General features: G+C 39.9%; 1 protein-coding gene across 5 annotated transcripts in view; it reads left to right on the plus strand.

Annotated features, from left to right (window-relative positions):
• The window catches only part of B3GLCT (beta 3-glucosyltransferase), an 85,446-nt gene that overhangs the window by 27,230 nt on the left and 30,233 nt on the right, over positions 1 to 27,983 (plus strand). For all 5 annotated transcript variants that reach the window (XM_053386009.1, XM_053386008.1, XM_053386010.1 and 2 more), the window contains 6 exons: positions 4,566 to 4,675; positions 15,861 to 15,937; positions 17,345 to 17,456; positions 20,840 to 20,976; positions 22,538 to 22,601; positions 26,519 to 26,650. In XM_053386009.1, coding sequence (XP_053241984.1) covers positions 4,566 to 4,675; positions 15,861 to 15,937; positions 17,345 to 17,456; positions 20,840 to 20,976; positions 22,538 to 22,601; positions 26,519 to 26,650 — 632 coding nt within the window. The remainder of the gene's footprint in view (positions 1 to 4,565; positions 4,676 to 15,860; positions 15,938 to 17,344; positions 17,457 to 20,839; positions 20,977 to 22,537; positions 22,602 to 26,518; positions 26,651 to 27,983) is intronic.

The raw sequence follows: 27,983 nt of genomic DNA on the forward strand, positions 1-27,983 counted from the left end.
GCATCCCCAACTTGCGGCCCTCCAGATGTTTTGGCCTACAACTCCCATGATCCCTAGCTAACAGGACCAGTGGTCAGGAATGATGGGAATTGTAGTCCAAAACATCTGGAGGGCCGAAGGTTGGGGATGCCTGACCTAGTCCTTTATCATGTTTTCCAACCACATGGCTTTGGGCAGCCCACAAGCAGGACACAAAGGCAAGAGCCTCTCTCCAGTTGCTGCTCCCCAGTAGTTGATTCTCAGTGGCATTGGGGGTGGGGTGTCCTTCCTGCCTAGTTACGGTATTCTAAAAGGTGGTCCCAACATACTTGGTTGTTATTATATCGAGGTCTCAGCATTTAACGTTTCACTTGTGTTGGGTTAAGGGAAAACAGTGGGGGGAAATAGAAAATTAGTTTTAACTTTTTATTTATTTTAATCAAAAGCCCACCACTGTCACTCATTAACAGTGCATGCATGTTTACTCAGGAATAAGTTGCATTGAGTTCAAGGGGGCTTACTCTTAGGTAAATTACAAGATTACAGCCTAAGAAGATTAAAGCGGTTTCCAGATCTTCTCAGACTTTTTTGTCCAGTGTTTGCTTGAATTGCCTCTTGTCCTGGGTTCTCAATGCTGAATGAAGGTCTGTGGAGAGCCACAGTTCAGCAATGTATTGGGTGCCTCATATCTGTGGGGGCATATACAGTCCTGCTGCTGGTGGTGTAGTGCCTCAGATGGTGATATAGCCATTGTGACTAGTTAGAATATATATATATTCTATTTCCCTTTGAAAGTCGTCTAAAGCTGTGGGTTTTTATATAAGAAGTTAGCTGTCTTATACAAGGACAGACTCACCCACCCATCCAACTAAGTATTGTCTACTACTCCAACTGCAGGCAGCTGTCCATGGTCTCAAACAGCAATATTTCCCATAACCTGCTACCTGATAGCAGGGACTGAATCTGGGCTTTGGCATAGCATGTTCTCTAGCACTGAACTATAGCCCCTCCATGTTTCTTTCCTCTATTTCTTCTAGCAGCAGTTAAAGCTTTATTAATTTTTTTGGGTGGGGGGAATGTTCACAACTTCACCTCCAGTCTACACTGTTATTTGCCACTCTTACAAATGTGATCATGTAAAAATTATAGCATTGCTGATAGTGTTGCCACCTGATTACTGATTAAACATGATGAAGATGATAATAAGCTAGAATTAATCCATTTAGTTCTTCAGCCCCTCAAAATGATTTGTACAGAGTTGCCAGTTAATCAGTCTTTTTGGAACATCCTTTAATCTCAAGATTATTTTTAGTGGATTTTGGCACTGGCTGGTTTGTTCATAAGCATGAGCACTATCATGACTAAGAAATGCAGCAAACATTGCAGGTGTGGTATTTGGCAAATATAGGATAACCAAGAATAACCAACGCGGTCCCCTCCAGAAGTTGTGGACTGCAACTCTCATTAGCACCAGCCACCATGGCTACCGTATTTTTCCCTCTATTACACGCAGATTTTTTCTCCTAAAAAGGAAGGGGAAATGTCTGTGCGTGTTATTGAGCGAATGTGTGGTCCCTGGAGCTGACAAGCGCGAGTGAAGGCAAAAATCAGGCAAATATCAAATCGTCCGGAGAAGGGAAGCCTTGAAAGGAGGAAGCTCTGCCTCAGGGTCTTACTGCCCACCTGCTTCTGTTTCCTTACTGTGTTTGCTCAAACGGAACAAAGAGCAGAGAAAACCCCTCCCCTCCAGGCAAGCAGAGTGGAAAGCAGAGCGTCCTAATTCCTCTCCGTGCGTCTGGGACTCGCAGGCAACATGCAGGTTGGGGGGGGGGAGAGAGAGAGCTGGCTGGCTTGTGTGTGTGTGGGGGGGACTTTTGCCTTCCTTTCCTCCCTCCGGTAAAACCCCTCTCCTGCATTCTTAGCCAGCTGCCTCTCTGCACACCCCTTTCGGCGCTCCTTATCCTTTCTATGTTTTTCCTTCCCTCCCTACTTAAAACGTGGTTCCAATCACGGATCCACATGGATCCTCAGGATCTTTGCATTGAGTCACCCCAAATTCACCATCAGATCACATAGCAATGATCTGATGCAAAAACAGGGCTGCAATGGTGCAAAAACATGGTTACAAAGCACGGATCCACATGGATCCTCAGGATCTTTGCATTGGGTCACCCCAAATTCACCATCAGATCACATAGCATGTCCATGGCTACAGCCTGCACCAAAAAAATCACGCACCCACTGTTGCCTGGGGCTGCAATGGTACAAAAACGTGGTTACAAAGCATGGATCCACATGGATCCTCAGGATCTTTGCATTGGGTCACCCCAAATTCACCATCAGATCACATAGCATGTCCATGGCTACAGCCTGCACCAAAAAAATCACGCACCCACTGTTGCCTGGGGCTGCAATGGTACAAAAACGTGGTTACAAAGCATGGATCCACATGGATCCTCAGGATCTTTGCATTGGGCTACCCCAAACTCACCGTCAAATCACATGTCTGTGGCCGCAGCATGAAGCACAAAAATGATACATCCACTGTTTCATTCAGAATTTTTTTTTCTTGTTTTCCTCCTCTAAAAACTATGTGCGTGTTATGGTCAGGTGCGTGTTATCGAGCGAAAAATACGGTAATTGGCAGGGATGCTGAGAGCCTTAGCTTTCAAAAAGACTATTGCTAAGTCATCAACTAGATTGCCTTTGATTTCTATAAGAGGCACACAGATACTTAAAATTTAACATTATGTTAGATATTTCAAATATAATATTATATTAGAAGATCAGTTTGAGGGCAGTTTAAGCTTTTATTAAAACCAAATTCAGAAACCTAGAAAGCCTCCTAAAGCCTGTTTCTAGTGTGAGAATTATAAATGTTGAGATTCATGTTTGCTCATACGCTGTTTCTTTAACATATATAAAATTATTTGAAGTAAATTTCCTATAGTATATAGTAATCTTACTCTTTTATTCATATTTGTGATTTTACAAATGTATGTTAACAGTTTTTAAAAAAGGTTGCATTTACAGCTGTGAAAGTGTTTTTCTTTCCATTGTAGGACCAACACATCATAGTCACAGATGCCACTCTTTAGTAAAGTGCTATTTTTTGTTGTTTGCTAGTTTTAATTTTTGTATTATTATGCTTTATTTTGTAAACTTCTTTGTGAGTTAGCCTGAAAAGCAGTATATAATACTATAATTTCTGTATTGCAAACTTTAGCATTTTTGTCCATTGGTTCTTAGGAAATTTTCAAAGATTACAATGAGGTGGTGAGCATAATGAGGAAAGATCTACAGAACACCTGTAATTCAATGTATTACAATACTACAGGAATTATGGAAAGGAGTGGGTTAACTAAAGTGGAGTTGTACTTTACACTCAAGTTTCAGAAAAGGAACAAATAGATTTTTTATTGAGAAAAAGGTTTCACACCTAACACCTAAGCAAAGAAAATCCTATATTTAGGTAATAGAGTTTTATACTCTATTACCTAAATAGAGCCAGTGTGGTGTAGTGGTTAAGAGCGGTAGTCACGTAATCTGGGTAACCGGGTTCGCGTCTCCACTCTTCCACATGCAGCTGCTGGGTGACCTTGGGCCAGTCATACTTCTTTGAAGTCTCTCAGCCCCACTCACCTCACAGAGTGTTTGTTGTGGGGGAGGAAGGGAAAGGAGAATGTTAGCCGCTTTGAGACTCCTTAAAGGGAGTGAAAGGCGGGATATCAAATCCAAACTCTTCTTCTTCTTCTTCTTCTTCTTCTTCTTCTTCTTCTTCTTCTTCTTCTTCTTCTTATACACACCCCAATACGTATGCCTGCTGGTTTATGATACCATAAGTAGCTATACAAACTTGTATGTAATAGCATATGTAGTTACATTGACTTTAAGATCTCTGCTACTAAGTACGAGCAAACAACCAGCTAGAGTAGCTAACCATATATCACTAGACAACTTTTCAATTAGAAGGTATTTTATTCAACATACTTGTAAACTATATGAACAACCAATGATTACCAGGCAGCTGTGAACCAGGGAGGAGATGGGTCATTGTAAGAAATTGCAATAGATTCTGTTATGTATGCTTAGTAGAGCATCAGATATTTTGAGAATGTTATGTGAACTCTTTTTGCATTTATGAGACAAATTTAGATTTGTTTTCAGTGGGGCTTGATGCATCTTCGGCAGAAATGACTGACTGATGGAAACTGTTTGCTTTAGGTTAAAGTGTAATTGCTTTTAGTCTCAATATAGAAACAATTTTTGAATTGGATTGAATTTGTGTGACCAGCTTACACTTACAGCGAGTCTTATTTTTCACACCACACTGTTTGTGAATTGAAATCTCTGTGGCAAGCTAATGAACATTTTCAGCCTGGTTCAGAAACAAATGAGACAATACTATCCTTAAATTGAAAGCTTTTATTTCATGTTGTCTCCACAAGTTTTATTAAGGTCAGTAGATCCTTATTTCGGCAAGTTAATTATTTGAATAAATTTTAAAAAGTATTATCTGCAATAACCTTGAAACTCACTGTCTCCCCCCCCTCCTTTAATGATTATTACTTATTTTTGATTCACAGAACTAAAAGAAATAGTATTTGTCATCCAGAGTCAAAGGAATTCTTTTCATTTGAAGAAAGCAGATGACCTAAAACAAAGTATTTTCAAACAAGCTGCAGTTCTTGGAAAGGTATGAATAGATAGCCTCTGACTAAAAAACCATCAAGTTATAGTTCTGGAATATGTTACACACTTTTTATTTAAGTAGGCACAGAATTCCATTTCATAAAGCTTCTAAGGGTTGATTAAGATGGTTGGAGGCCTCCTTCCCCCCCCAAAAAAGGAATGCATGGAATGAAGTACTGTAAAAGAAGTCTTGTTAGAAAGCAAAACCCTGAGCATATGCCATTTCACAGCAGTCAGCAAACAACAAACATTACCACTCCCCAAACCTTGAAAAAACATAAATTACTCAGAATATGTGCACTTATCTCATCATTGCTTTGGCTCACTTCCTGCTTTAGTCCAGTCACCAATGTCCGGCCTAACCTATTTTACATGGCTGTTGTGAAGATATGGAAGGAGGTAACAAAAGTCTGCAAATGGGAACTTTCTGCTTGTGTTATAGACATGAGATTTCGATTCCTTTACAGAACATAGATGCATCAGTCTGTTTAGAGGGTCATGTTCTGCTGCACCGCCGCTCAAATTAATACAGCTCCAAGGCTTCAACTAACCATAATCTGGGTTGGATTGCCTTAATCTGGCATGATTATTGTGTATGTTAGGTCCCTACATTCCATTAAAAAAATAAAACATGCTTCCACTTTCCAATGTTCTGCCCTGGAAATAAAGCTGCTTAATCAAAATCATCTTAGTCAAAGAAAATTTAAAACCCACGTTTAGCACTGAGTTGCACTGGGCATTCTGGCACGTTCATTCTTCCCGCCCCCCGGCTACGGACAAATAGAGTAGAATTTTGCCCCTCTCCACACCAAACAATAAAATGTTTCCAGTGCACTGCACAACAGCAGGAGAAAGATCACCTGGGCAGGCAGGTGGGCAAGTGAGCGCATGTTATTTTAGTTGCTCCAGCAGCTCTGCCTTCAACCAAAAGTTGCATACTTGCTTGCTTCATTCTGCTGAATTATACTTTTTTTGTTGTAGGCCAGGAGTCAGCAACTTTTTTCCTGTCAAGAGTTGCATTTCCTCAGAGGTAATTTCTTGGGAGCCATGTGCTGCTGGTAGGTGGGCTATAGCTACTCCACATTGTTTCTCTCTTTGTTTTTCTCTCGTAAGAATCTCAAGAGAGAAAAAGGAAACACTGTGGAGTGGTGATGATCTTGAGAGTCTGTGTAGGGAGGTAGGGAGTTGTGATGTTCCCAAGTTAACATCACTGCCACCCAAATTCTTCACCTCTCTTTTCACATACCCCTCTATTAATTCACACACTCATTCATTTGCCATAACCATCTGCATGTCTCTTTCTGCCACCCCACTTCCTATGATACCATGGTTGCAGTAAAGAAAAGAGCAGCACATTTTTGCCACAGTGTTTCTGCTCAATGATCCTGTTGTTTCCCGCTATTCCTTCCCGGTGATCCAGCTGTCAGGAGACAGACAGAGAAGCAGGCTCAGAGGTGTAGCCACAAGTGTAGTGGCTAGAGCATCTTTCTGTCGGAAATCAAGCCCATATCAGGAGAAACTGGCAACAATCCCAGGCACCCGGCTTGATTCCCTGTTGACCTCCCTGGCTGCATTCCCCAGCAAGCGCAGGCAAGGTCTCGATAGGCGATTCTTCTCAAACGTGAGAACACCCCTCCTCTTTCCTGCCCCCCCTGGCAGGGGAAAGAGATAGACAGAAACGTATTTACGTGCCTTTATTTCTGTCTTTGCAGCGTTACAAAAAAACATGACTGCTCTCTTCAAACTCCAGCAGTGTAGTAGCAAACACTTCCTGCACTTCCTGGACAGGAACAAACGGAAGAGCTCATATTACACTCTGAGCTAATTCCGGTGCTTCGCACTGTGAAATGACTGTCCCTCTGTTTCCCACGGACAGTCCCAACATTCCCATCATGTTTTGTCTTCAAGCTAGCAGTTTGCAGCAGCATTGCATCCATATCGTAACACTTTCCAGTGGATGCTATACCACTCTAGCCCAAACACTTTGCGCTTGCACCTCCCAGTTTGTATCTACTCCATTGTTATTCTACTGGGACAGGAGCATCTTTAGGAGACCACTGGAGGGCAGGGGTGAAGCAAAAATTCTTTTGGAGAGGCTGGATCATTGGGAAGGAACTGGATTACTGAAGAGGCAGGAAGGGACAGAAGACACTGGGTGGGCAGAGCATCAAGGGTTGTATAACACAAGGCAGGCCATATGTGAATGCGATCCAACTCTATTGTCACTGTAAAAAGCATGCAGCTGGTTTTAAAATTAACGGGGAATTATTTTCTGTGGGATATGCATTAACATAGACGCTAAAAGTCCAGATGTTTCTTTTGGATTGATGTGGTTGTATACAGCATTTGCTAAAACAAACAAATGAAATTCTCTTGTTTCAATTCATCAGATGAGGGAAAGAAACAGAAAGCTGCGGCGATAGCATACTGCATGTATTCAGGGCCCCTGACAAATTCTGGCACTTTAAGCCAGAAGCTTAAAGCAAATACGTTGGAGTTTTGATACCAGGGCAAAATAAATGGGAAATGCTAAATCTGTAAGTGGGGGGTGGGGTGGGAGTTGGAGGGAGGGAGGGAAGCTACAAAGCATCCCAAGCTATGTGAAATGTTCTGAGAGTAATACAGTCATGCTCCTTGAGTAGTTAGAAAAAATTGTTCGACTGTCTGATAGCGCTGTGAGATTTTAATCTTGATTGCAGTATAACATAATTGAAACAAAAAGCTTTTTATGTGGGTGGAAACCTATTTTAAAACAATAAAATAGTATTGAACAAGTAATTTATTGCATCCATCTGTTAAATTCATTGTTACACAGACTTCATAAATACTACTGTGTAACATATTGAACTCCTACATTATTTCCCAGTACGCCAGTAATTCTCAAAGTGTGGGGCAGGCTGCTTTGTGGGAGGTGTATGGAACACCTGTGAGAGCAGTACAAAGTTTCAGGAGGCAAGTGAGGTCTTCCACCAGTAACCAAAACACAGTTGGGTTGAATGACCCCTAGTAAAATACCTTTATTAATCCACTTAATGCTTGTGGTGGGAATCTCCCTGCCATTTGCTTCACCGTCCCAACCTGATTTGGGAGATTGGGATGACATTACTCACCTACAGAAAAGTTAGCTGTTCCTGAATTGTGGGTTTATTTGAGAAATACTGCCTAAAAGCAATGGGAAGATGCCCATTTTGTATTCTTTGAAAAGCCTTTTTAATGCAAAATGCTTTGCTTCTGTTTGAAGTAATTTTTTTTTGCTTCAGTGAATGTTCTGTCATCAGTTTACATTGCAGAATGTTTTAAAAATTATAATTCCAGGCGGATAAAGACTATCTTAGGGTAAAGGTTATTGTAGTAGAGATTTTTAAAGAAACTTTTAAAAAAACACTGAATGAAGTTTATTTTTGATCAGAGTTTTAATGTAAAATGATGTAGAACACTTAAAAAAGTCTCATATGAAATACCTGGGGACATGCTTCCAGGCTGAAGAATTGGATTTCTGACACACTTTAATCTGTTGCTTTTCTGTGTCCAAATTAATCATCATTAAAATTACACACAAGATTTACTAGCTACAAGCTCCTAAAATATACATTTTTGGTCAGGTTGCAGAAGGCTGTGGTAAGCAGACATTATGGGACTGAAACATTTCTGGCTTGCCTGATGGTGGCTACTGATACTACTAACTCATCTGAGGTGGTGCTGTTCATGCCCAAGTTTTGCATTATGACTCTTTGGAAAACAAGTTTGGGCGTGCTCGGCATGGAAGAGAATGTTCCTTTTGGAGTCAGAATTTAACAGATTGCCCACCAATTAGTCTAAAGAAAGGGTGATAGCTATAACGTCAGGTTCACCATTCTCCTAAATTAATTAAAACTTTACTTAGACAAGTAGGGTACCGCTAGAGGTCAGTACTATGCACAGTTTTAAACGTATGTGTATTTTTTTGCTACACAACTTTTCATGCAAATTATTCTCACCACCACCACCTCAAGTGATGGTTATGACAATAGAACCTGATCCTGCAACTTTTAACCCTGAACTGTTTTGTTTCTCTTGTATTCTAGGGCTAATTAAATATTTATTATTTATTACACTCGCCCCTTTTTCTTTGATGGAGCTCAGAGTGGTATACATAAACAGTTCTCCTCCACTTCACCCCAAATTTATTTTAGCAAAAACACTAAGCTAGTTTGGGCCAGAAGATATTAACTGATCCAAGGTCATCCAGTGAACCGTGTAGCTGACTGTGGCTTTCATCCTGGGTCTTCCTGGTCCTAATCTGATATACTCACTGTTGTACGAACCTAGCCATATGGCAGGATTAGACTGCATTATTATTATTATTATTATTATTATTATTATTATTTGAATTTATATATATCCCCATACCCAGAGGTCTCAGGGCAGTTGGTTAAGACTGCAGGGGCTACTGGAACAAAACCTTAACTGGATAAATATGGCAATTCGACATTACATTGCATATTTGTCAGGAACCAGACTGAAGGGTATTGCTCTGAGGAAGAATGGTGGGAGCCCCGCTCTCCCTCTGCGCAAGGGCCTGATCCTGAAGCTCCTCTGGAGCAGGAGGATAGTATCGACCTAGAGCAATGGTTCGTGGAAGGACACAGTTCGGAAACTGACAGTTGGGGTGATCTGGGAGAAGAGCAACCAAGGGGAGAGGAATGGGAAGAGAGAGAGCTGCTTGAATCTCCCTCACTAGAAAGTGTGCAGCCCATGAGCCCTAGAGCCAGATGTCTGGATATGGTAGCCTCTCAGAAGGCTCAGTGGTGGAGGGATCATGTGGTGAGGAGATGGAAGTAACTAGAGGGAAGTGGGAGGAACTCAGTTGGGAGCACCTACACGGTGAGAATGGATGCTGAATGTTTGTGATGTGTTCAGTAAACCTCTCTGTTGCTGCAAATGACTACTTTTGCTTCATGCTGTTATCTACAGAGAGGGGGACGATAAGCCTTGCCTGGCAACCTGACACTATTCCATGCAGTATCCATTTTTTCCCTAGCCATACTTGGGAAAACTTGGGTTGTATGATCTTTTAATCCTTTCAGCTGCTAAAAACGTGCATCTAGTTCTATGTGGGCTCAGCCCAGTTAACTGTATAAGAGACCTTTATTTCTTAATTTTTTTCCTCCTCAGGATTCAGCACAAACTCTGTGTTCCTCGTATTGTAGCATCATTGCAGCTATGCAGGGATATAGAGTTTCTGGCATTGGTTGGCTAACATTCACTAGGGCTGAATGACATTCACTCGAGATGCTCAACATAAATTTGACATTGTGTTTCTTTTAATGAAAACATTTAAATAGTTTATATATTGCCTTTATATAACTCCATTCAACCAATCAGGTCCCAGGTTGGGTTTAAATCAATATAAAATCACACATCAACAGACACCAAAAGGACAGCAATAAAACAGCAGATTTCATACTTTAAAAGTACTTTTGCAAAGGACATTTCCATAACCCCACTGCTGTCATGTGAGACTCTGGAGGTTCATACAGGAGTGTGGGGGCTTGCTTAAAGCCCTTTGCAAACAGCAAAGGGGCTTTGAAGCCATTGCAGGCTGCTAAGTTCAGTACCATGCCCAAGGAATGCAGTGAGATAAACCTCAAACTAAACAACTCTGTATGTGGTTTACAAAAACTAATTAACAAAAATGGACAGCATTTCAACACCTATTACATGAAAATTTAAATAATATATACAGTGCCAAAATAATAATGACATGCGCAATCTCAAAGCCAAGCATCTGGCAGTCACGTTGGAAGCCCTGCATAGAGGACTTTGATAAATGTGATGTCATAATAACATTTGATTGACAGGTGAGTTACCCCACCTTTCTGTCAGATTTGGCCCATGAGACTGATCCTTGTAAAGATCCAGTGCAGGCAGTCCAAAAGTTTCCTCATCCCTCCCTTAGAGGAAGGGCAGGATATAAATGAAGCAAGCAAAGAAAAAGGAAATAACTGATAGCAACCATTAAAAATTGTTCAGAGGGCAGTCAAATTACAGAGTCATACTGTAACTGGTGTTATAGGTGAATGTTCTGTTTGAATTAGATTTTATTACCTGTCCTAATGAGCTTTCCAATGCTGGTTTGTTATGCTTGCCAAAACATAATTACAGGATATGTAGTTTCCATCTGTCTTGCTAGTGGATTGTTAATTTTTCTACATTCATTTTTTACTGCTGCAATGTACGCATTTATTTTGATGTGAAGTAGTGTTAATAAGACATTCTGCTTCCTACTAGCATTTGGAGATGTTAATTGGCATACACAGTATAGTTTAGTGGAGAAGAAAAATGTGACGCATTATTCTGAAACGAACCACTTTAATAAAAGAAAACATCTTTTATTCACATGAAATGAAAAAGGCACACTTAAATAAATCGCTTGCACAAGATTCCAAAGGATTGTGCCTTCCAGGGCCCCATTTACAGCAACCTTCACCTCCACAAACTGTTTATGCAGTGGACAAAGTGCTAGCAACAAATTAATTTTTGTGCTGTTCTTATTATACTTTGATTATTGTTAGGGTTCCTTTTGTGCCTGGATTTTTACTTCTTGAAATATGGCAACCCTAATTGTTGTAGACTCTTTGATATAGTTCATGAAACTGCAATATACATATACTTTTATAAATAAATCATGCAGCCAACCATGTGTTCCGTCAACACCTGTTCCTCTTGGCTAATTAAAGCTTGCTGAGTGAGTATAACTGAATGGGTCCAGGATGTAATCAATATGCATCCTGGTTCTGGCCACTTAGAAAGAGGAGGTGAATCAACCACTCCTGAAAACATCCACCATGGAACCATTGTTTTGTGACAACTACCACCTGTCATAAATCCCCCCTTCTGGGTGATTAAGATGATTGTGGTGTAACAGTTGCAAATAATCTTGGACGAAACCAGTTCTCTTCACCCACTGCAGTTGCGGTTCTGGCCTGGTTATGGGGCTGAATTGCTTTTGGTCACCCTGTTGGTATTGGAGGCACTGTTTTCCAGTATTTTTGGTCCTGTCTTCAGCATCAGTTGCAGAGAATAGAATGGGGTGATTATATCTTGCATCCCTGACAGTTGTGCTGTGTGGTGCTCCAGAGCACCATCCTCTCCCTGATGCAACGTAACATCTACATGGGAGCGGTTATTAGGCAATTTGGGCCAAGGTGTCACCAGTAGCTCTAGTTCTCTGTAACGTCTGAATCGGGAGAGACCATGCAAGCCTAGGACCAGTGCTTGGACTCGGTGATGGAACCATCCTATCAGGAGGTCCATTCTTCATGATTTCAGAATTGGGCTTTTTGTGTGGCAGCACTTCCCTTTTGGAACTCCCTCCCATTACAAATCAGACTGGGGCCTTCTCTATTGTCTTTTCAGCATCTGCTAAAGGTGTCCCCCTATCAACAATCCTTTTAAAATCTTTATCCCAGTTTGTATTGGGCTTGGATTTGAATGGATGTTATGTATGTTCTGCTGTTTTAAAATGTTTTATAGTGATTATTGCATTTTAACTTTTTATATATGTAACTTTTATATATATTGTAAATGACTTTGGGGTGCCTTATGGAAAGAGATTAATAAACAATTGTTTAATGGTAACCAAGATCTGCATGCTGGCAAGAAACAAGGGATGGACGGAAGAGAAGAAAGAGCCTACGGCCACAGCACTCATCAACAGCTTCATAAAGCATGGTTTATGAAGTTATGAAAAATCATTCAAACATGGCCATTGTCTGCAGTGTCATGATCTGTGGCATCATGATAATGCATTTTCATATAGGATGGGGCTTGCTGCTGAATTGCAAATCATAGCAACCATTGTCAGAAGCTGTGTAGTGGAATAGTTTTTTCAAAAAAACAAACGCCTGCCATATGGTTCAGAATTACCGATTGATGAGTATAGGAGGAGTTCTGGAATGTAAGATGTTCCATCTTTGTAGTACCTCAAAGGTATAATGGCCATAATGGAGCCTCTACATTGACACAACACAATCCTAAATGCTAAGTATGGTGTATTATATTAGAATATAATAATGTATCAGGATGGATTTGCCCCACTGCCCTTTCAGTGGGACCATTGTAGTTATAGTGACATTCAATATTTGGTGTGCTATGGAAGCTACTCATAGCTTTAGGACTGTCGTAACTCTAGCTTACTACTCTTTCAAAATGGCCGTTTATCATGCATATCCAAATACTGTGGCTTAGAAAGTTGTTCTACTTGGTATTTCAAAAAATTGGTTGAATATGCTTTCAGATAACAAAATACATAGGAGACTTTTTTATTTAGGGATAAATGGAAATGGGAAGGAAATAGGCATTTATGTGAAATTTGTAAATGGACTTTAATTTCCTTAATATTTGTGACTTCAAAGCTTTTGCTTTTTGATTTTTCTGTGTGGAAAACATCTAAGTCATCAAGATAATAAAATTGTTAAATTACCTAAGAGATCCATGTGAATTAGTTGCTTAAGGCTTATGAAACTCATTTTGCTTTTTGGAGCTTGGGCTAATTCTCTTGGGCTCCTTTGGGATGCTAAGACTATCATTGGATTAAAGCCAGTGACCGAGAGTATAAAATGATTAGGTTGCTATAAATTCCACTTATTACTTGCTGTTTGCTGCAGGCTGTACAGACAATTTGGCAGCATGCCTGCAATTATGCTGTTCATTTAAATTTTGAGTATAGCGGTAGGACTAAATGTGTTTCTATTTATGCTGTTTTGAATATAAAGTCCATTACTAGAATTATGTTCTAATGGAATTCTGTCTCTACAAAAATAGCATGCAGTTGACAACCTTGTATTTTGAACACATGGAAGATTTTCATATTATAAAGCTGCACTTCACTTGTAAAACCTGATATGAAATATCTAATAAACTTCAGAATTTTAAATTATGAGAACAGATTGTTCCATTCATGTGAAAATTGCAAGGGTGCTATTATCTTGCTTAGTGCTGGTCATGAATAAATAATGCAACATTAGTATAATTGTGGTCTTTAAATGGTGATAAAAGCATGCAAAATTTTAAAAAATAAACTTGTGATATTAAATGATAATATCAGAAAATAAGAGTACTGTGCAAGTTATAATGTTCATTGCCAATTAAAGGGTTACCTATAAATAATTTTAAAGTAAAACTACTAGAGTGATAATTGTAAAATTATCCCAGATACATGGGCTTGATTCAGATCATCATTGTTTGTGTTACCTTATTTATTTTGGGTTGGATCCAAACTTGGCCATGTTTAAAAGAGACCCACTGCAAATTGTATAGATTTTAATGGCTCTTCTCCAAGCATGACTTAAGTTTGGATCTAGTCCCACAATAAATATGAGACTATGCACTCTTAAGAATCCACAATTATCAAAAGATACTCACTGAGCTTTCATATTGATTATTGCCATTGCCATTGTAGCCTAAAATAGATGAGAATTGTTTTCCCCACCCCAATTCTTCAGAGTGGTGCTTGCCTTGCAGCATGAGGGTCGGCACTTTGAGAAGCCCTTCAAAAAAGTCTTATTCTCAGGGGATAACTTGTATAGCCTTTTTAATCCTGGCCCTGTTATAGAATCAGATGGGCAAGAAAGCTAACTGCTTGATTGCTGCCTGGTCTACTTGATTGCTGCCTAGCAGAGTGCAGTCCATGGGTAGGAATAAAATTTTCAAAAGGGCTGTTATCTAAAGGCACATGAAGCAGTTCTTCTAACTGAAGCTATGCAAGTTTGATGCTTGTTTAATCCAGTGAGTATTGGGGAACCGTATGTAATTTTTAGGAAGAAGTATAGGTAAAATTATTGGGTTTATTACAGAATAACAAAGTATGGAGAAGAGGGGTAATCTTTGATGTGCTAAAACAACAGATAAAGTTGCAGAATATATATTCTTAGCAGTTATAATGGCAAAATTGAAAGACAACATTCTGAGGCCCGAGTGTGTAAATGAAGCTTGCAAGTATACTTGAAATTGTTTTTTTAAAGACCAAAATCCAGCCAGCTATTCTCAAAGAAAATCAAAGCATTTGTTGAAGGTTGCTCAGGCAGCTCTCCATTTTTCCTTTCTTAAAAGGCTGCTGAGATAAGAAGCCCATCTTCTTCTACTTGAAGGGAAATGTTTGACATGGAACCTAACTTGCAAGCTTCCTCAGCTATAAATAGATTTACCCCCTTCATTCATCCTAGTAGAAAGCTTGCATTTGGTGATAGAAATAGCTGGCATTTTAGTAGAGAGAGACAAAAGTGTTTATGGTAGGACTGCCAAGGAAGTAAAATAATTGCAATAAATGCCCAGTTGTCGAAAGAATTATGCATACTTGATTTATTGTCATTCAAATAGAATCCCAGAGTAGTCAAAAAAACAACCAAAACTTCACAAGGTATCTGATACTTATTTCTTCTTCTTCACAGTTGAATATATTAAATTCAGATATCCCGAGATTTATTATAAAAGTGCAAGGAGCTGACATAAATTTGCCCCGTGTTTGTTCCTTAGCATTCTATGGCAGGCTAATTCAGAAGTAGCAAGTTCAGGTCAAGGAACCATAGTTTATTGCACCAGGAAAGACCATTGGAACCACATTTGTCTCGCCCCTTGCATGCCAGCTTCAGCACTTGTATACTTCTTAGCTTACCATAGTTCCTATTACATCTGAACTGTGCTTAAGCTCAAGGTGTCCTGGTTACTAAACCTTGATTTATGCTAAAATATGCCAGTTTGGGTATAATGGGAAGCACTGATTCAAATTAACCAGTATCCAAGGGACTGCATGGGGAAATGTGAGGGGAGTGCATGGCCCAACCTTGTTTTCTGTTTAATAAAGAATGGTAGATTAAGCTGAGTTTGTCACTTCTAAACTGGTCAGTGTTTTCTCCCATTTAACAAATATTTATAGCAAGCAATATTAGAATATCACAATTAAACCCTATAAAAATCAGATAATGCAGATAAAATAAAATTAAGCCGGTTGTAAACATAATTAAAGTAAAAATAAATATTAAAACACAGAGCAGTAGAAAATTGTTTTGTTAAAAAGAGTACAGTGGAAATGGGAAATTATAGTGAACATTTTTTGCAGGAAAAGCTGAAACCAAAATGTTTAAAACAATGTACAGTACTAATGTTTTATTAACATGAAAGTTATAAAAATGTTTACCCTTTTCTTAAAGGAGATGCCCACAGTTCTGCTTATTCATCAGATGGACAAGCATGAAGGTGCATGGACCATTCTACCCTTAATGCACGAGTAAGTGTGATACTGGGGTATAATTTGTGAGGCAGCAGTTCAGGCCAGTTCATATGGTTTTTGTCTGTTAGAACCAAAACCATTTGCAGCGAAAATGTGGCAGAAAGGAGTAGCTCACCCACCACCAATATTTGTTTTGAGCTAAAGATTTCCATTTTTTTGTTCTCTCCTGTCTGCACACATTCCTTCTACTGCTCCTTCCCTTTGGGATTGCTCTCCCCACATGTCCATCTTACTGTGCGCATCATATCTGCAATACTCAACTGAAGGCCTTTTCTTTGGAAGAGGACTTTGATTTATAACCAATAGTGAGATAAAGGCAAGGCCATAAAGGTTTAAGAAGCTTGATGGAAGAAGTGGGTATTGGAAGTGTGTGGTGTTTTGCAGATATTTACTGTGAGTGGATGTGGGAAAACGTAGGGCTCTTGGAGCCAGTATAAAGAGGTTAGAGGTCATCTGTGGGGCACCTAGGATATGCCTTTCCCCTTTATTTATAATGTTTTTTCCAGTTCACATCAGCTACCCAAAGCTCTTTACAATTGCACATTAAAAATAATCAGAACAATAATTGGGAGGGCATCATATGAAACAATCCAAAAATTGAAGGAAGAAGCCAAGGAGCAAAAGACAGATTTGACGAGTGATTTAAAAACAACAAACCAACATTCCTTTCCTATGGTGTGTGAAAGGGGCAAGTGTACAAGCTTGAGGTTTGCTGTTCATGTAATGCAGTAGTGAGGAATCTCTAGCTCATGGGCCTAACTTGGCCCAGCACAGGTCCCAATTTGACCTGCAAAACCATTCTCCCCCTCCCAAATAAGGATGTGGTTACAAAGGAAGAATTGAGTGAGCTCACAGTTGTTTCTTTGCATGATAGGCTGCCTGACAGCGAACCCCAGTGGGATTGGTTGCAGTAAGTTGTTCATCCCCAGGATCTCTGCAGTGTAGTCACAGGGGCTCACTGTCAGGGCCAGTCAGGTGATTGGTGCTGACGGCAAGCGTAGCCTTGTCCATTTGAAGGCACAGCTACACCTGTAAAAGACTTCAAAGGCCTTTGCTGTAACAACTGATCAGATGATTGCTGGTTACGGTGAGTTTTGACAGGTAAGGGAGGTTGCACACCTGTCCGGTTTCCTGTTATGTCTGAGCAGGGCAGTAACACTGCTTTTTGTTGCCTGAGGTAGCCATCACTATATTGCTGATGAAAATCAATTCACATGACTCTTTAAATGTTCTTTATTTTTGCATTTAAGATACAAGGCATATATTATTAGCATACTTACCTGGGAGTAAGTCTCATTGAACTACTTTGGAGTAGATGTGTCTAGGGTCACACTATTAAGTCTTTCCCAGACTTCTCAATAATCTCATCTCAATAATCTCAATAATCTAATCTTCTTTTGTCAGTTTTTCTGTTACATACAGCAGAAATTCTTCGTGGTTTTTCTTCTGTGAAGAAGATACAAGAATACATCTTGTAAAGCTACTGAAAATACTTGAAGGATATGACAAGTCTAAGGTGAAGTTAAATTCATTGACTACTTGCATTTTGAGGTAAAAATGGGAAATTTAGATTATTAGCTTAGAAATAGAGATGTTGGTTAATTTGCTTTTATATAATGCTCTAAGAATAAAGAAAGCTTTAATGAATAAAGAAATTCCCACTCCTGATAGGAGCACTTAATGACTAAAAGTTATACTGCAGTGGGAGCTGAAGGTAATTGATGAACGTAGGTCAAAGACACTACATTGCATTATGCATTTTGGTACTGACATCCTAAGAATCTTATTCCTCTACTTACGACTGTGCTCAAGATCAAACCCTGGAGATGTCTAAGAACAAAACTACCCATGTACTGTGTTTGAATAGCAGTGGTATTAGCAACCAGTTTTTTAAAATAGAGGTATTCATAGTAAGTGGCCATCTAGAAAATTACATACTAGTAGCCTAAATCAATTTGGGGAAAATTGGTAGAAAGCATTATAAAGACCAAAACTTTTAAGCAGTATTGAACAAGCTTTGCTGAAGAATCAGTCCAGCTTCTACAAAGGTAAGGTTGCCTAATCTAAATGTATAAAAAGGTAAAGGGACCCCTGACCATTAGGTCCAGTCGTGGCCGACTCTGGGGTTGCGACGCTCATCTCGCTTTATTGGCTGAGGGAGCCGGCGTACAGCTTCCGGGTCATGTGGCCAGCATGACTAAGCCACTTCTGGCGAACCGGAGCAGCACATGGAAACACCGTTTACCTTCCCGCTGGAGCGGTACCTATTTATCTACTTGCACTTTGATGTGCTTTCGAACTGCTAGGTTGGCAGGAGCAAGGACCGAGCAACGGGAGCTCACCCCGTCATGAGGATTCGAACCGCCGACCTTCTGATTGGCAAGTCCTAGGCTCTGTCGTTTAACCCACAGCACCACCTGCGTCCCAATCTAAATGTATAGAATGATTTAAATACATCATCAAGCCTCTAGACATGAATGAAGCTTGAAAACTGTGGCAAAAAAATTGCTCCCTCTACTACACTTCACCACTCTTCTTGCATTCACAAAATATTGTGGTATTGTTTCTAAATGGTTTCCAGTGTGTGGCTAAGATAAAGTTGTGGTTCAAGGACCCGACCCCCGCCAAGTGAAATGAATACGCAAGGACACGTGATATAAGGTTAATGGGCAAGAATAGGCCACAACTTTATTGATTACAGCAGTGAAAAAGGTATTGGCTTAGGCATTGGATGTCTAAAACAAGGTGGGTTTATTCACCAGTAGGTGGAGCCTGTTGATGCTAATCCAACTATAGGCTCTCCCCTGATGTCACCGAGGGTCGTGCCATGGCCTCCCGCCAAGCAGGCATCGGACAGAATACACGACCGCCAGATTCCTTTAACGGAATACCCAAAAATTGAAGGCATAGGCGATGGCCACACCTAGCCCTTCGACACACCACAGCACATTATTCCAATGCCTAACCTACCCACCAATACCACAAAAGTTGTGACGATTGCTACGAGGTAGGCGAAAAAAACAAAAAGCCTAATGCCAAATGGAAAAATTCCTACCAGGCCCCCTGGACAACCAGGGCGATGAACCTAAGGTCCATAGCAAGGCCAAGGAAAACTAAGACCCTAAGCTCAAAGGGAGTGGAGGGTGGGTGACTTGCGATGCGACGACGGCGAAGAATGAGGCCGAGGGGAGGCTGGCGCTGCAGCAAAAGGCTGCTGTGCACGCCCCCTCGGAGGCACCTGGTTGGGTGCCTGCCGAGGGGTGGGGGCGCCAGCCGGGAGAGAGGAGGAGGCAGGGGGCAAACACCCCCTGCTAGGGGCGGGGCTCGGGCTCCTGCTCACAACCACTCCCCTCTCTTTCAGGGAGGAGAGTCTTAATTACCACATTTGGTCATGGAAAGGTTCTTCTATTAATTGCAGCTAATAACTGTTAATTATATGAACAAGCAGCAGATTAGTGTACACTTACTCATGTTGCTTAGTTGACAAGTTGGTGAATAGAAATTTTAGTGTACGATTAAGATTCAATATTTGTTCTAATGCCATGCATAGATGAAGACTTGTGATTTATTGGCTACTGACCTATCACTTCCTGGGCCAATGAATAAAACGTTTTACCACTGCTTGAGTGGTATGGGGAGGAAAGTTTGCATATAGACTAACCTTTTCTTGATTCATTAAGGTAAATAGTGCTGTCAAACTATTGTCACTAACTGTTCCACTGTGTATCTGAAGAAGTGTGCATGCACACGAAAGCTTATACCAAGAACAAACTTAGTTGGTCTCTAAGGTGCTACTGGACATTTTTTATATATATACCAACTGTGTCAGACCAACACGGCTACCTACCTGAATCTGTTGCACCTACAAATATAAAACAGTAAATGACATATTTCAACAATGAGTGAAAGACCTCTAGTTATATGAGGAGTAGTTTGCCTATCAAAGTATTGTCTGCTGGTATATATTTATCAATTCACGTGGAAGCTGCATAACACTGATAGACAAAAGTGTCAGTGATGTATCATCAAAAAGGGCATGCAGCATTGCATATTGGGGATTTTTGAAGGAAATGAAAAGTTTATCTGGCCTTACATTAGACCACACAGCTTTGTAAAAAGTATGTACCAGATACTCAACAGTGTCTCTAAAAAATGAATATCATTAGGGACAAATGTAAGGTTCTACATTGAGGCAGGAATAATCAGCTGCACAAATATAAGATAGGGGACAGCAGGCTTGCGAAAATGATTTAGGGGGTCTTGGTAGACCACAAACTTAACATGAGTCAACAGTGTGATGAAGCAGTAAAAAAAGTTATTACTATTGTAGGCTGCATCTACAGTAGTGTCCAGGTCAAGGGAAGTAATACTACCGCTCTATTCTACCTTGGTCAGACCATACCTGGAGTACTGTGTCCAGTTCTGGGCACCACAATTTAAGAAGGCTTAAATTGGAACGCGTTCAGAGGAGGGCAATCAGGGTGAACAAGGGTCTGGAAACCAAGGCTTATGAGGAATGGTTGAGGGTATGTACAGCCTGGAAAAGAGGAGACCAAAGAGGAGGTATGATATCTATCTTCAAATATCTAAAAGTCTGTCACATGGAAGATGGAACAAGCTTGTTTTTTCCTGACCTGAACCAACAGATATTAGCTACAAGAAAGGAGATTCCAACTAAACATCAGGAAGAACTTTCTGACGGCAAGAGCTGTTCCACAGTGGAACAGACTCTCTCAGAAGGTGGTGGGCTTTCCTTTGTTTGAAGTTTTTAAGCAGAGGTTGGATGACCATCTGTCATGGATACTTTTATTGAGATTTCTGCATTGCAGGTGTTTGGACTAGATCCTTGGGGTCCCTTCCAACTCTACAGTTCTATGATTCTATTATTTTCTCCCACAGGAATATTTTTTAGGAAAAGCTTTACATGACGATGAATCTACAATTATTCACCATTATGCATTTGCAGAAAACCCTACAATTTTTAAATTTCCAGATTTTGCTGCTGGCTGGGCACTTAGTATTCCACTTGTCAAGAAGTAAGAATTCAGTTTTGTGATCTTTCTAAATTTGTTTACTAAATGGTTGGTGTTTGTAAAATGCTCTGGAGAAGTAAAATATTTATGTTAAACATTAAATGTCGCTGTGTTTACATGTATATAAACTGAGATTAGACTCTTTGATCACAAATGAGCTTTTATCCAATGTTAAGTAACTGTAAACACTCTGTTCCCTTTTACTGCATGCACTATCTCACAAGGGTATTATAAAGCACATTAATAAGCAATTATGTCTTCATAAATGTACATGTTGGGAAATAGGTATTTGCATTTAACTTTGTTTTATTAGCATATGGGCAAAATTAAATGCTAGCCAAGTATCTTTTAGGGTTTCTTAGTAAAATACCTGGGCAAAAGTTGAGAATATTTAAATGCTACAGATGGGGAACATAAGAAAGCAAGAAATAATTGGCTGCTGAACTGTGGATCTTCTTTATACGTCTGGAAACAAGTTGCCACAAGACTTCCGCTCTTTTTGCTGCAACAGACTAAAAAGTTGAAACTAGAAGCAAAAATATTTCTTATGGAACTATTTTTAAAATCTCAAAGACTAATCTTCATGTTTAGTTGTGGAGAAATTGACAGTGTGAAAATACTGAATAATGAGCCTTTCTATTACCTAAGCATATGCTTCCATTTAAAAAATAGAACATATGAGTATGTCCTTGGCTGGAGTGGCTGATCCACAGGCCATATCCAACCCCCAGCAGTTTTTTATGCCCCCCCCCGACACCTGCGAGAGCCAGTGTGGTGTAGTGGTTAAGAGCAGTAGTCACATAATCTGGGGAACCGGGTTCGCGTCTCCGCTCCTCCACATGCAGCTGCTGGGTGACCTTGGGCCAGTCACACTTCTCTGAAGTCTCTCAGCCCCACTTACCTCACAGAGTGTTTGTTGTGGGGGAGGAAGGGAAAGGAGATTGTTAGCCACTTTGAGACTCCTGAAGGGGAGTGAAAGGCGGGATATCAAATCCAAACTCCTCTTCTTCTTCTTCTGCCAATTTTTAATATTTTTAAAAACTTACTATTTCTTTATTCCTTCTACTGACCATCATTCTTGGTTGTGCCAACAAAGTCCACAGGTCTAGGTGAAAATTTAAAGCCACCTCTGTCTTAGGTATTCAGCATTTCTTTTTTTCTGTTCACGTGGCAATTGCCTCTAGACATGTAAGCATGTGACAAAACCTCTTCCCAGTGCAGAAATATTCTTGAAAGAGCACTGCAGCTGCCTCTGCTAGCTCTCTATATCTGGGAGCTGTGATAGGGTGGTACGTATACAGGCAGTAAAAAGAGGAAGGAAATAGATGAAGCAAGGAAAGTGAAAAGTGGAGAAGAGTGGATTGGAATTGAAGTGTACAGTACATGTACATTGTGCATTGTCTTTGAGGATATTATGTATTCATGCTTCTAGGTAATGGCATGATCGCTGAAAGCCTCTAGTTTGTATGTATCCGATTTGTATATGATTGTGTGTGTGTGTGTGTGTGTGTGTGATGTATAAAAACAACTCATTTTATTTTTTATTATTTATTTTACTGAACAGGCTTGCAAAGAGGCTGAAGAATGAACCTTTGAAGTCAGATTTTACAATAGATTTAAAATACGAGGTAAGACCATTCTGTTACTCTGAAAATTTTGCTTTTGCTGTTACCTATCTTAGGTCCATATGATAGGAGGAGGGAAATGATACAAGTGTTTATTTCCTTCCTTTGTTCATTATATGGAATAGTGAAGACCAATATAATACACTAGTAGTGAACTTATTCTCTGAGTGCCAATCCTTATGTATCCAAAACACCATAGGCTCAGGGAGAATCCAAAATATTTTGGGGTCACGGGGATTTAAAGAGGTGAAAAATAGCAACATCCCCAGAACAGCTCACCGACAACTGAGCATGTTTTAGCACCCACAGAATGCATATTGACTGTTGGGAGAAGAAAATGGGGTGGTAATTGATGGAATGGAGTATACTGAAAATGGGCATGTTTGCCTAGCTGGAACTCTGAATATGAGCACTCCATGTTGCAACATTTTCTTTCAGGCTCCACATAGTATTATTTTAGCCTATGCAGATAATAGGGAACAGGATTCAAAAAGCTACTCATGCAAGGAGCTTGTGCAAACACAGTGACTTTTTACTTCTTCGTTTCTGAACAGCTGGTTCCTCCATATCACACACCATTTTTGAAACTCCATTCAGTTTCCAAGGCAGTTTACCATGCTGCTTATGCCTGGCTGGCAAAAACAACTCCAAAGCAACCATGAACGCATGGAACTAGACTAGTTGTATGGTTCTTTGTATCCTAGTTTGTATTCTGCTCTCCTTGAAATCTGTGTGAAATACATGGTAAGATACATGTTTACAAACATGTACAGAAGCATTATAAACCTTGGGCATATCCCAGTCCACAGCAAAAGTAGAATACTACTTAACATGAATCCAGCTGTGTTAGTTGTCATCCAACAAAGCTGATGCAGTCTGCAATATGTATTCCAGCCGAAATCCATTTTGCTAATGTCCAGAAGAGAATCTAATGTCATGTATGCCAAACTTTCCCACTAACTCATGCAATATTGCAGAAACCGTCTTCCACAGTTGTCTGAAAAATAATTGCTGGTAGCAGGGGAAAGGTTCATAAATACTGTATATTCCACATGTTCTCTCCTCTGCAAGATGCCAGTCAGTAGCCCATTTTGGTGCAATGCCTTATTCATGAGCTTTTCAAAGGTGACCCCATATTATCATATCAACAATACAGTGTGGTATCATACAGTACAACCCTTTTAAAAATAACACATTACATCTTTCATTTATTAGCAAAAGGTATAATGAGTTGCAAAAGCACTCTTCGTAGGCTGGCAAACTAATTCAGACCTTTTCAGGAGCTCTGGTGCATGCATGGACATGACAAAAAGACTTCTACATTCACCTGAGTGCTAGGGATGCACCTGGGAAATTGTTTCAATTCTTCAGGTTTTATTTTTAACCCATCCAGGACTTGCCTTCACTACGCTGATTCAAATCCAGTCGTGCACCAAAACAGAAAGGACAGGAAAGACTCGTTCAATAACATGGGTATCACAGTTGTTAAAGCAGAAGTTCTTATTTGATAGCTGTTCACTGCAAGATGTCCTGATTAAAAAGAAAGAAAAGAAATATGGGACATTTTTATATCTCTCTCCCTCAAAACACAGGACATGAATTCTGCCTAACCACAGTTAGCACAGATGTGCTGGATGTTAAGAAGTGAAAATTTCATCTCTAGTAGCCTCAGATTGCAGGAGGGGCTTATCTGTCCTATTAGCCAGGAATATATGTCTGAAAATGGAGTAACACATATATGTGTAGGTCTTCCTTCTTCACTTGATTTAATAATGTTCAGATTGGGGACAAGGGCACTTCTAGTGGCAGCTGGGAATCTACGCTTGTAGAATTGCAAAGCTACATTTAATAGTAATGTGATATATATTTAAAGGTTAGCATTCTTTTTCCTTTTCCTGTGACAATTTATAGTAACACGAGGCATTATTGAAAGTGAAGGGAGTTGTGATATGCTCCTGTGCACTCAAAAGCATCTGATGCCTTGGGTCATTATTTCATTCCTGTTCCTTTCAACCACATTCAGTATGCTGCTGTGCCTTTCCAGATGGAATATAATTCATTTTTACTATATTCTTTTACAGCCCTTCTTTTGGGTGTATTAATTCTTCCTTTTAAGGATACATGCTGAGCCTATTGTGGATTTTTTTTACAATTAATCTTTCCAGGGTTCCTTCCCCCCCTACCCAGTATGAATCATAAGATGTCCTATTCCCATTGCTTTCTAACTTTTAACAAGCCATGAGCGTCATGAGTTCTTTGCTCGTTACTGTTAAAGACTGGATATTATCTAGGTCTTAGGACGTCTGTGGGACAAAAGCACTTGATATAAAAATTACAAAGCAGTCAGCTCAGTCCTTAAAATTTTCCACAGGTGCAAAAGAAGATTGCACACCTATTTATCTTATGACGTTCTCTCTGTGTTACATTGCCACATTGTGAAGTAGTATCACGAAAGCACACTAATGCAGTAGTCAAAATACACATAGTTTTAAAATGTGTCTCTTACAAATGTCTTTTTCTATTTGATTGATTTCCCACAAATTCACGGACTTATTATTGTTCAAATGTTAGAAGTAGCTGCAGGGAAGAATGCGTGTCTGCACAGCTGTGAACATTTGCCAACCTTCCCAGACATCTGTTCTTGTCAGTCTTAACTAAACTTATTTTCAGTTTGTTTTCCTCTTCTCAAGCTGGGAATAAACAATAGTCACTGAACATATGTGATGTCTCATGAGATGGCAGATACATTGGTTAGATGTAGGGATCTGTGAAAAGATTAGTGATGCAGGTGAATTTGCAGTTGGTGGAGTTTAGAAACTCCCCCAAATTGAAAAGCATCGCTCTGCTTTGAGCTGAGCTTGTCACCTGTAAATGAGGGTCCAGTTCAAAATTGAATTTGCTCCTGCCCCAGCACTAGCCATTAGGGTTGGGTGCTATATCGTCCAAAACGGGTTTGAAGTCCATATTGTGATAACTGGTTTCATAATTTTTTGACCTGGCAATATATCATGAATCATTGTGTACGTGTTATGCAAAAATCACAATGTGGGAAAAGCCATGAAGCAAGATATTGCCCATCCCTACTAACCATCCCTCCATCTCTAACCAAAATTTGTACTCTTCTCTGAGAAGAGAACTGTTAGGGTCGTCTCTGGAGCAGAGTTTGAGAGTTGTCAGGGGAGAATGGAGACAGGCAAAGCCTCATTGCACAAATAGAACTTTACTAATAGAGTGTTGGATACAGTACTCTGTCTCTAGCAAGCCCTCTCCAAGTGCCTGTAGCCCTTATTAGATGCATAGGAAGGCTCCTAGCACAGTACAGTCTGCACTGAATAGCAGCACCTCTCCAGTGTTATTTATCACAATTTATTTGAAAATAAATAAATATATCTCATAAAATATAACAAGGCAGCTTACAACATATAAAATGCAATAAAATCAGCCTATAGATATCTATAAAACATAATTAAAAACATCAGTAGATGCTGGAAATTTTTCCTAGTTCTTCCTGGAGATGTCAGGTATTAAACCTGAGGCCATCTGCATGCAAAGCATGTGCTCTAACACTGAGCTATAGCCCTTATTCTTCTTAAAGAGACCTTTTTTTGCTTGGGATAGGAATGGAGGCACGATGAATAAATCTAGGGTGATTGAAAGGAGAGGTTCCTGGCACTTGACATGATATATCTGTGGTTTTATTGGGAGGAGAGCTAGTAGTTTATCAGTAGTATACTACTGTACACCTGCACACATAAGCTCTGGTTTAAAACTTCAAAACTCTTTTACACCACAAGATAATATATCTTAGTGTAGTTCTCCCATCTTTTTTCTGACTTATTATACTGAAAGCCATTTGCATTGAATTTTAATAGAATGAATATATTTCAGCATTAATTATACTTTTTTGTGTATTTTGAAAGATTGCGCTTTATATCTGGGAGAAAGGCAGTGGACCACATCTCACCCCAGTGCCTGAGTTTTGTACAGAAGACTTTGACTCTCCGAATGCTGCTCACTGTGCCACTACATTTGCTAATTTCCTCCCACTTTGTGTAAGTATTTTCAGACCGTCTTTTTCCTGTAAAAATATGTAAAGAGAGCCTATTCTAATCCACCTTCAACTGTTCTAATTAATTCTTTAGAATTTCTCAAGGTTGAGGACTTTGCAAGATACTTTAGATGCAAGTAGTAGAAACAGAAGTTTGTTCTTCTATTCCTCTTTGTCTTTCTGGTTATGTTACCATTACTCAGACTTGGCCTGTTGTGGTTCACATTTTGTTAAATTGGTATGATCTTGGCTTGGGCTGGAAGTTTGCAAAAATAACTCTATTTTCTTTTTCCATCCCTGGCAGTGTTGTAATCTTGTTTATGTAACGAACATTGCTATTTACAGCCCAGCTACTGTTATTGATCTATTTGCATACCCCTATGGGTATTGTAATTTGCCTGTCTAGGCATTTTAATTAATTCTTTTATTTTGAGTCCTATCCTACCTTTCTGCCAAAGCATCCAAAGCAGCTACAATTTTAAAATACTAAAACAAATGCATTATATAAACGAAGAGTAACAAAGTCCTCTCAGGCCAACTGGGAGCTGTTGGTGCAACTGGGAGTTTGCTTCCCTCGGCTCCCACACTTCTGCCTTTCCCGAGAGCACACAGATCTCTCTTAAGCACCGCTAGGGAAGGTAGGGAAGAAGCTGCCCCAACAATATAATATGGTAATGAGGTTGGGTGGCCATCTGTCATGGATGCTTTAGATGAAATCCCTCCATAGCAGAGGGTTGGCCTAGATGGCCCTTTGAATCCCTTCTGAGTCTATGAATCTATATGTTTTTGAAAGAAGAAGCCCAAAGAAAGTGGGGGGTGGTGGTGAGAGGGGCAGAGAGTTAGATGAATTTTAATATAACAACAAAACAGTAAAAATCACATATTTTATAAAATAGTTTATTACAATATTAGTTGCTTGGATGGGGATGGGGTAAGAATTCCATATACAAACTCCAGAATTCATGAAGCATCTTTCTAAAAAACTACACTAGCACTATATGTCTACTCTGCTCCTTATTTCTTCATGGCGGAGAGAAAAATATTAAAAACCGTATAATTTTATATTGAGTGGGGCACATACGGGTACATGAACAGCAAATGTGGGTGGCTGCCCTGGTACATCTAGTGTGAGTGGAGAGGGGAAATGAAAATGTGTCTGCATACTGTACGTGGAGTCACAGGCAGAGTGAGATTTTTCAGAACAGGGGAAACATCTTAGCTCAGAAGACATAAGAAGCTAAAAGGGTGGGTACTTTGGACTGTTGAGAAGAGCTGGAGAAGATGGCTGGAAGCAGCAAATAGAAGGAGAAAGGGAAAGGGAAAGAAAGCTGGCTTCT

The sequence above is a fragment of the Podarcis raffonei genome, chromosome 4 (assembly GCF_027172205.1).
Source record: "Podarcis raffonei isolate rPodRaf1 chromosome 4, rPodRaf1.pri, whole genome shotgun sequence".
Classification (NCBI taxonomy): Eukaryota; Metazoa; Chordata; class Lepidosauria; order Squamata; family Lacertidae; genus Podarcis; species Podarcis raffonei.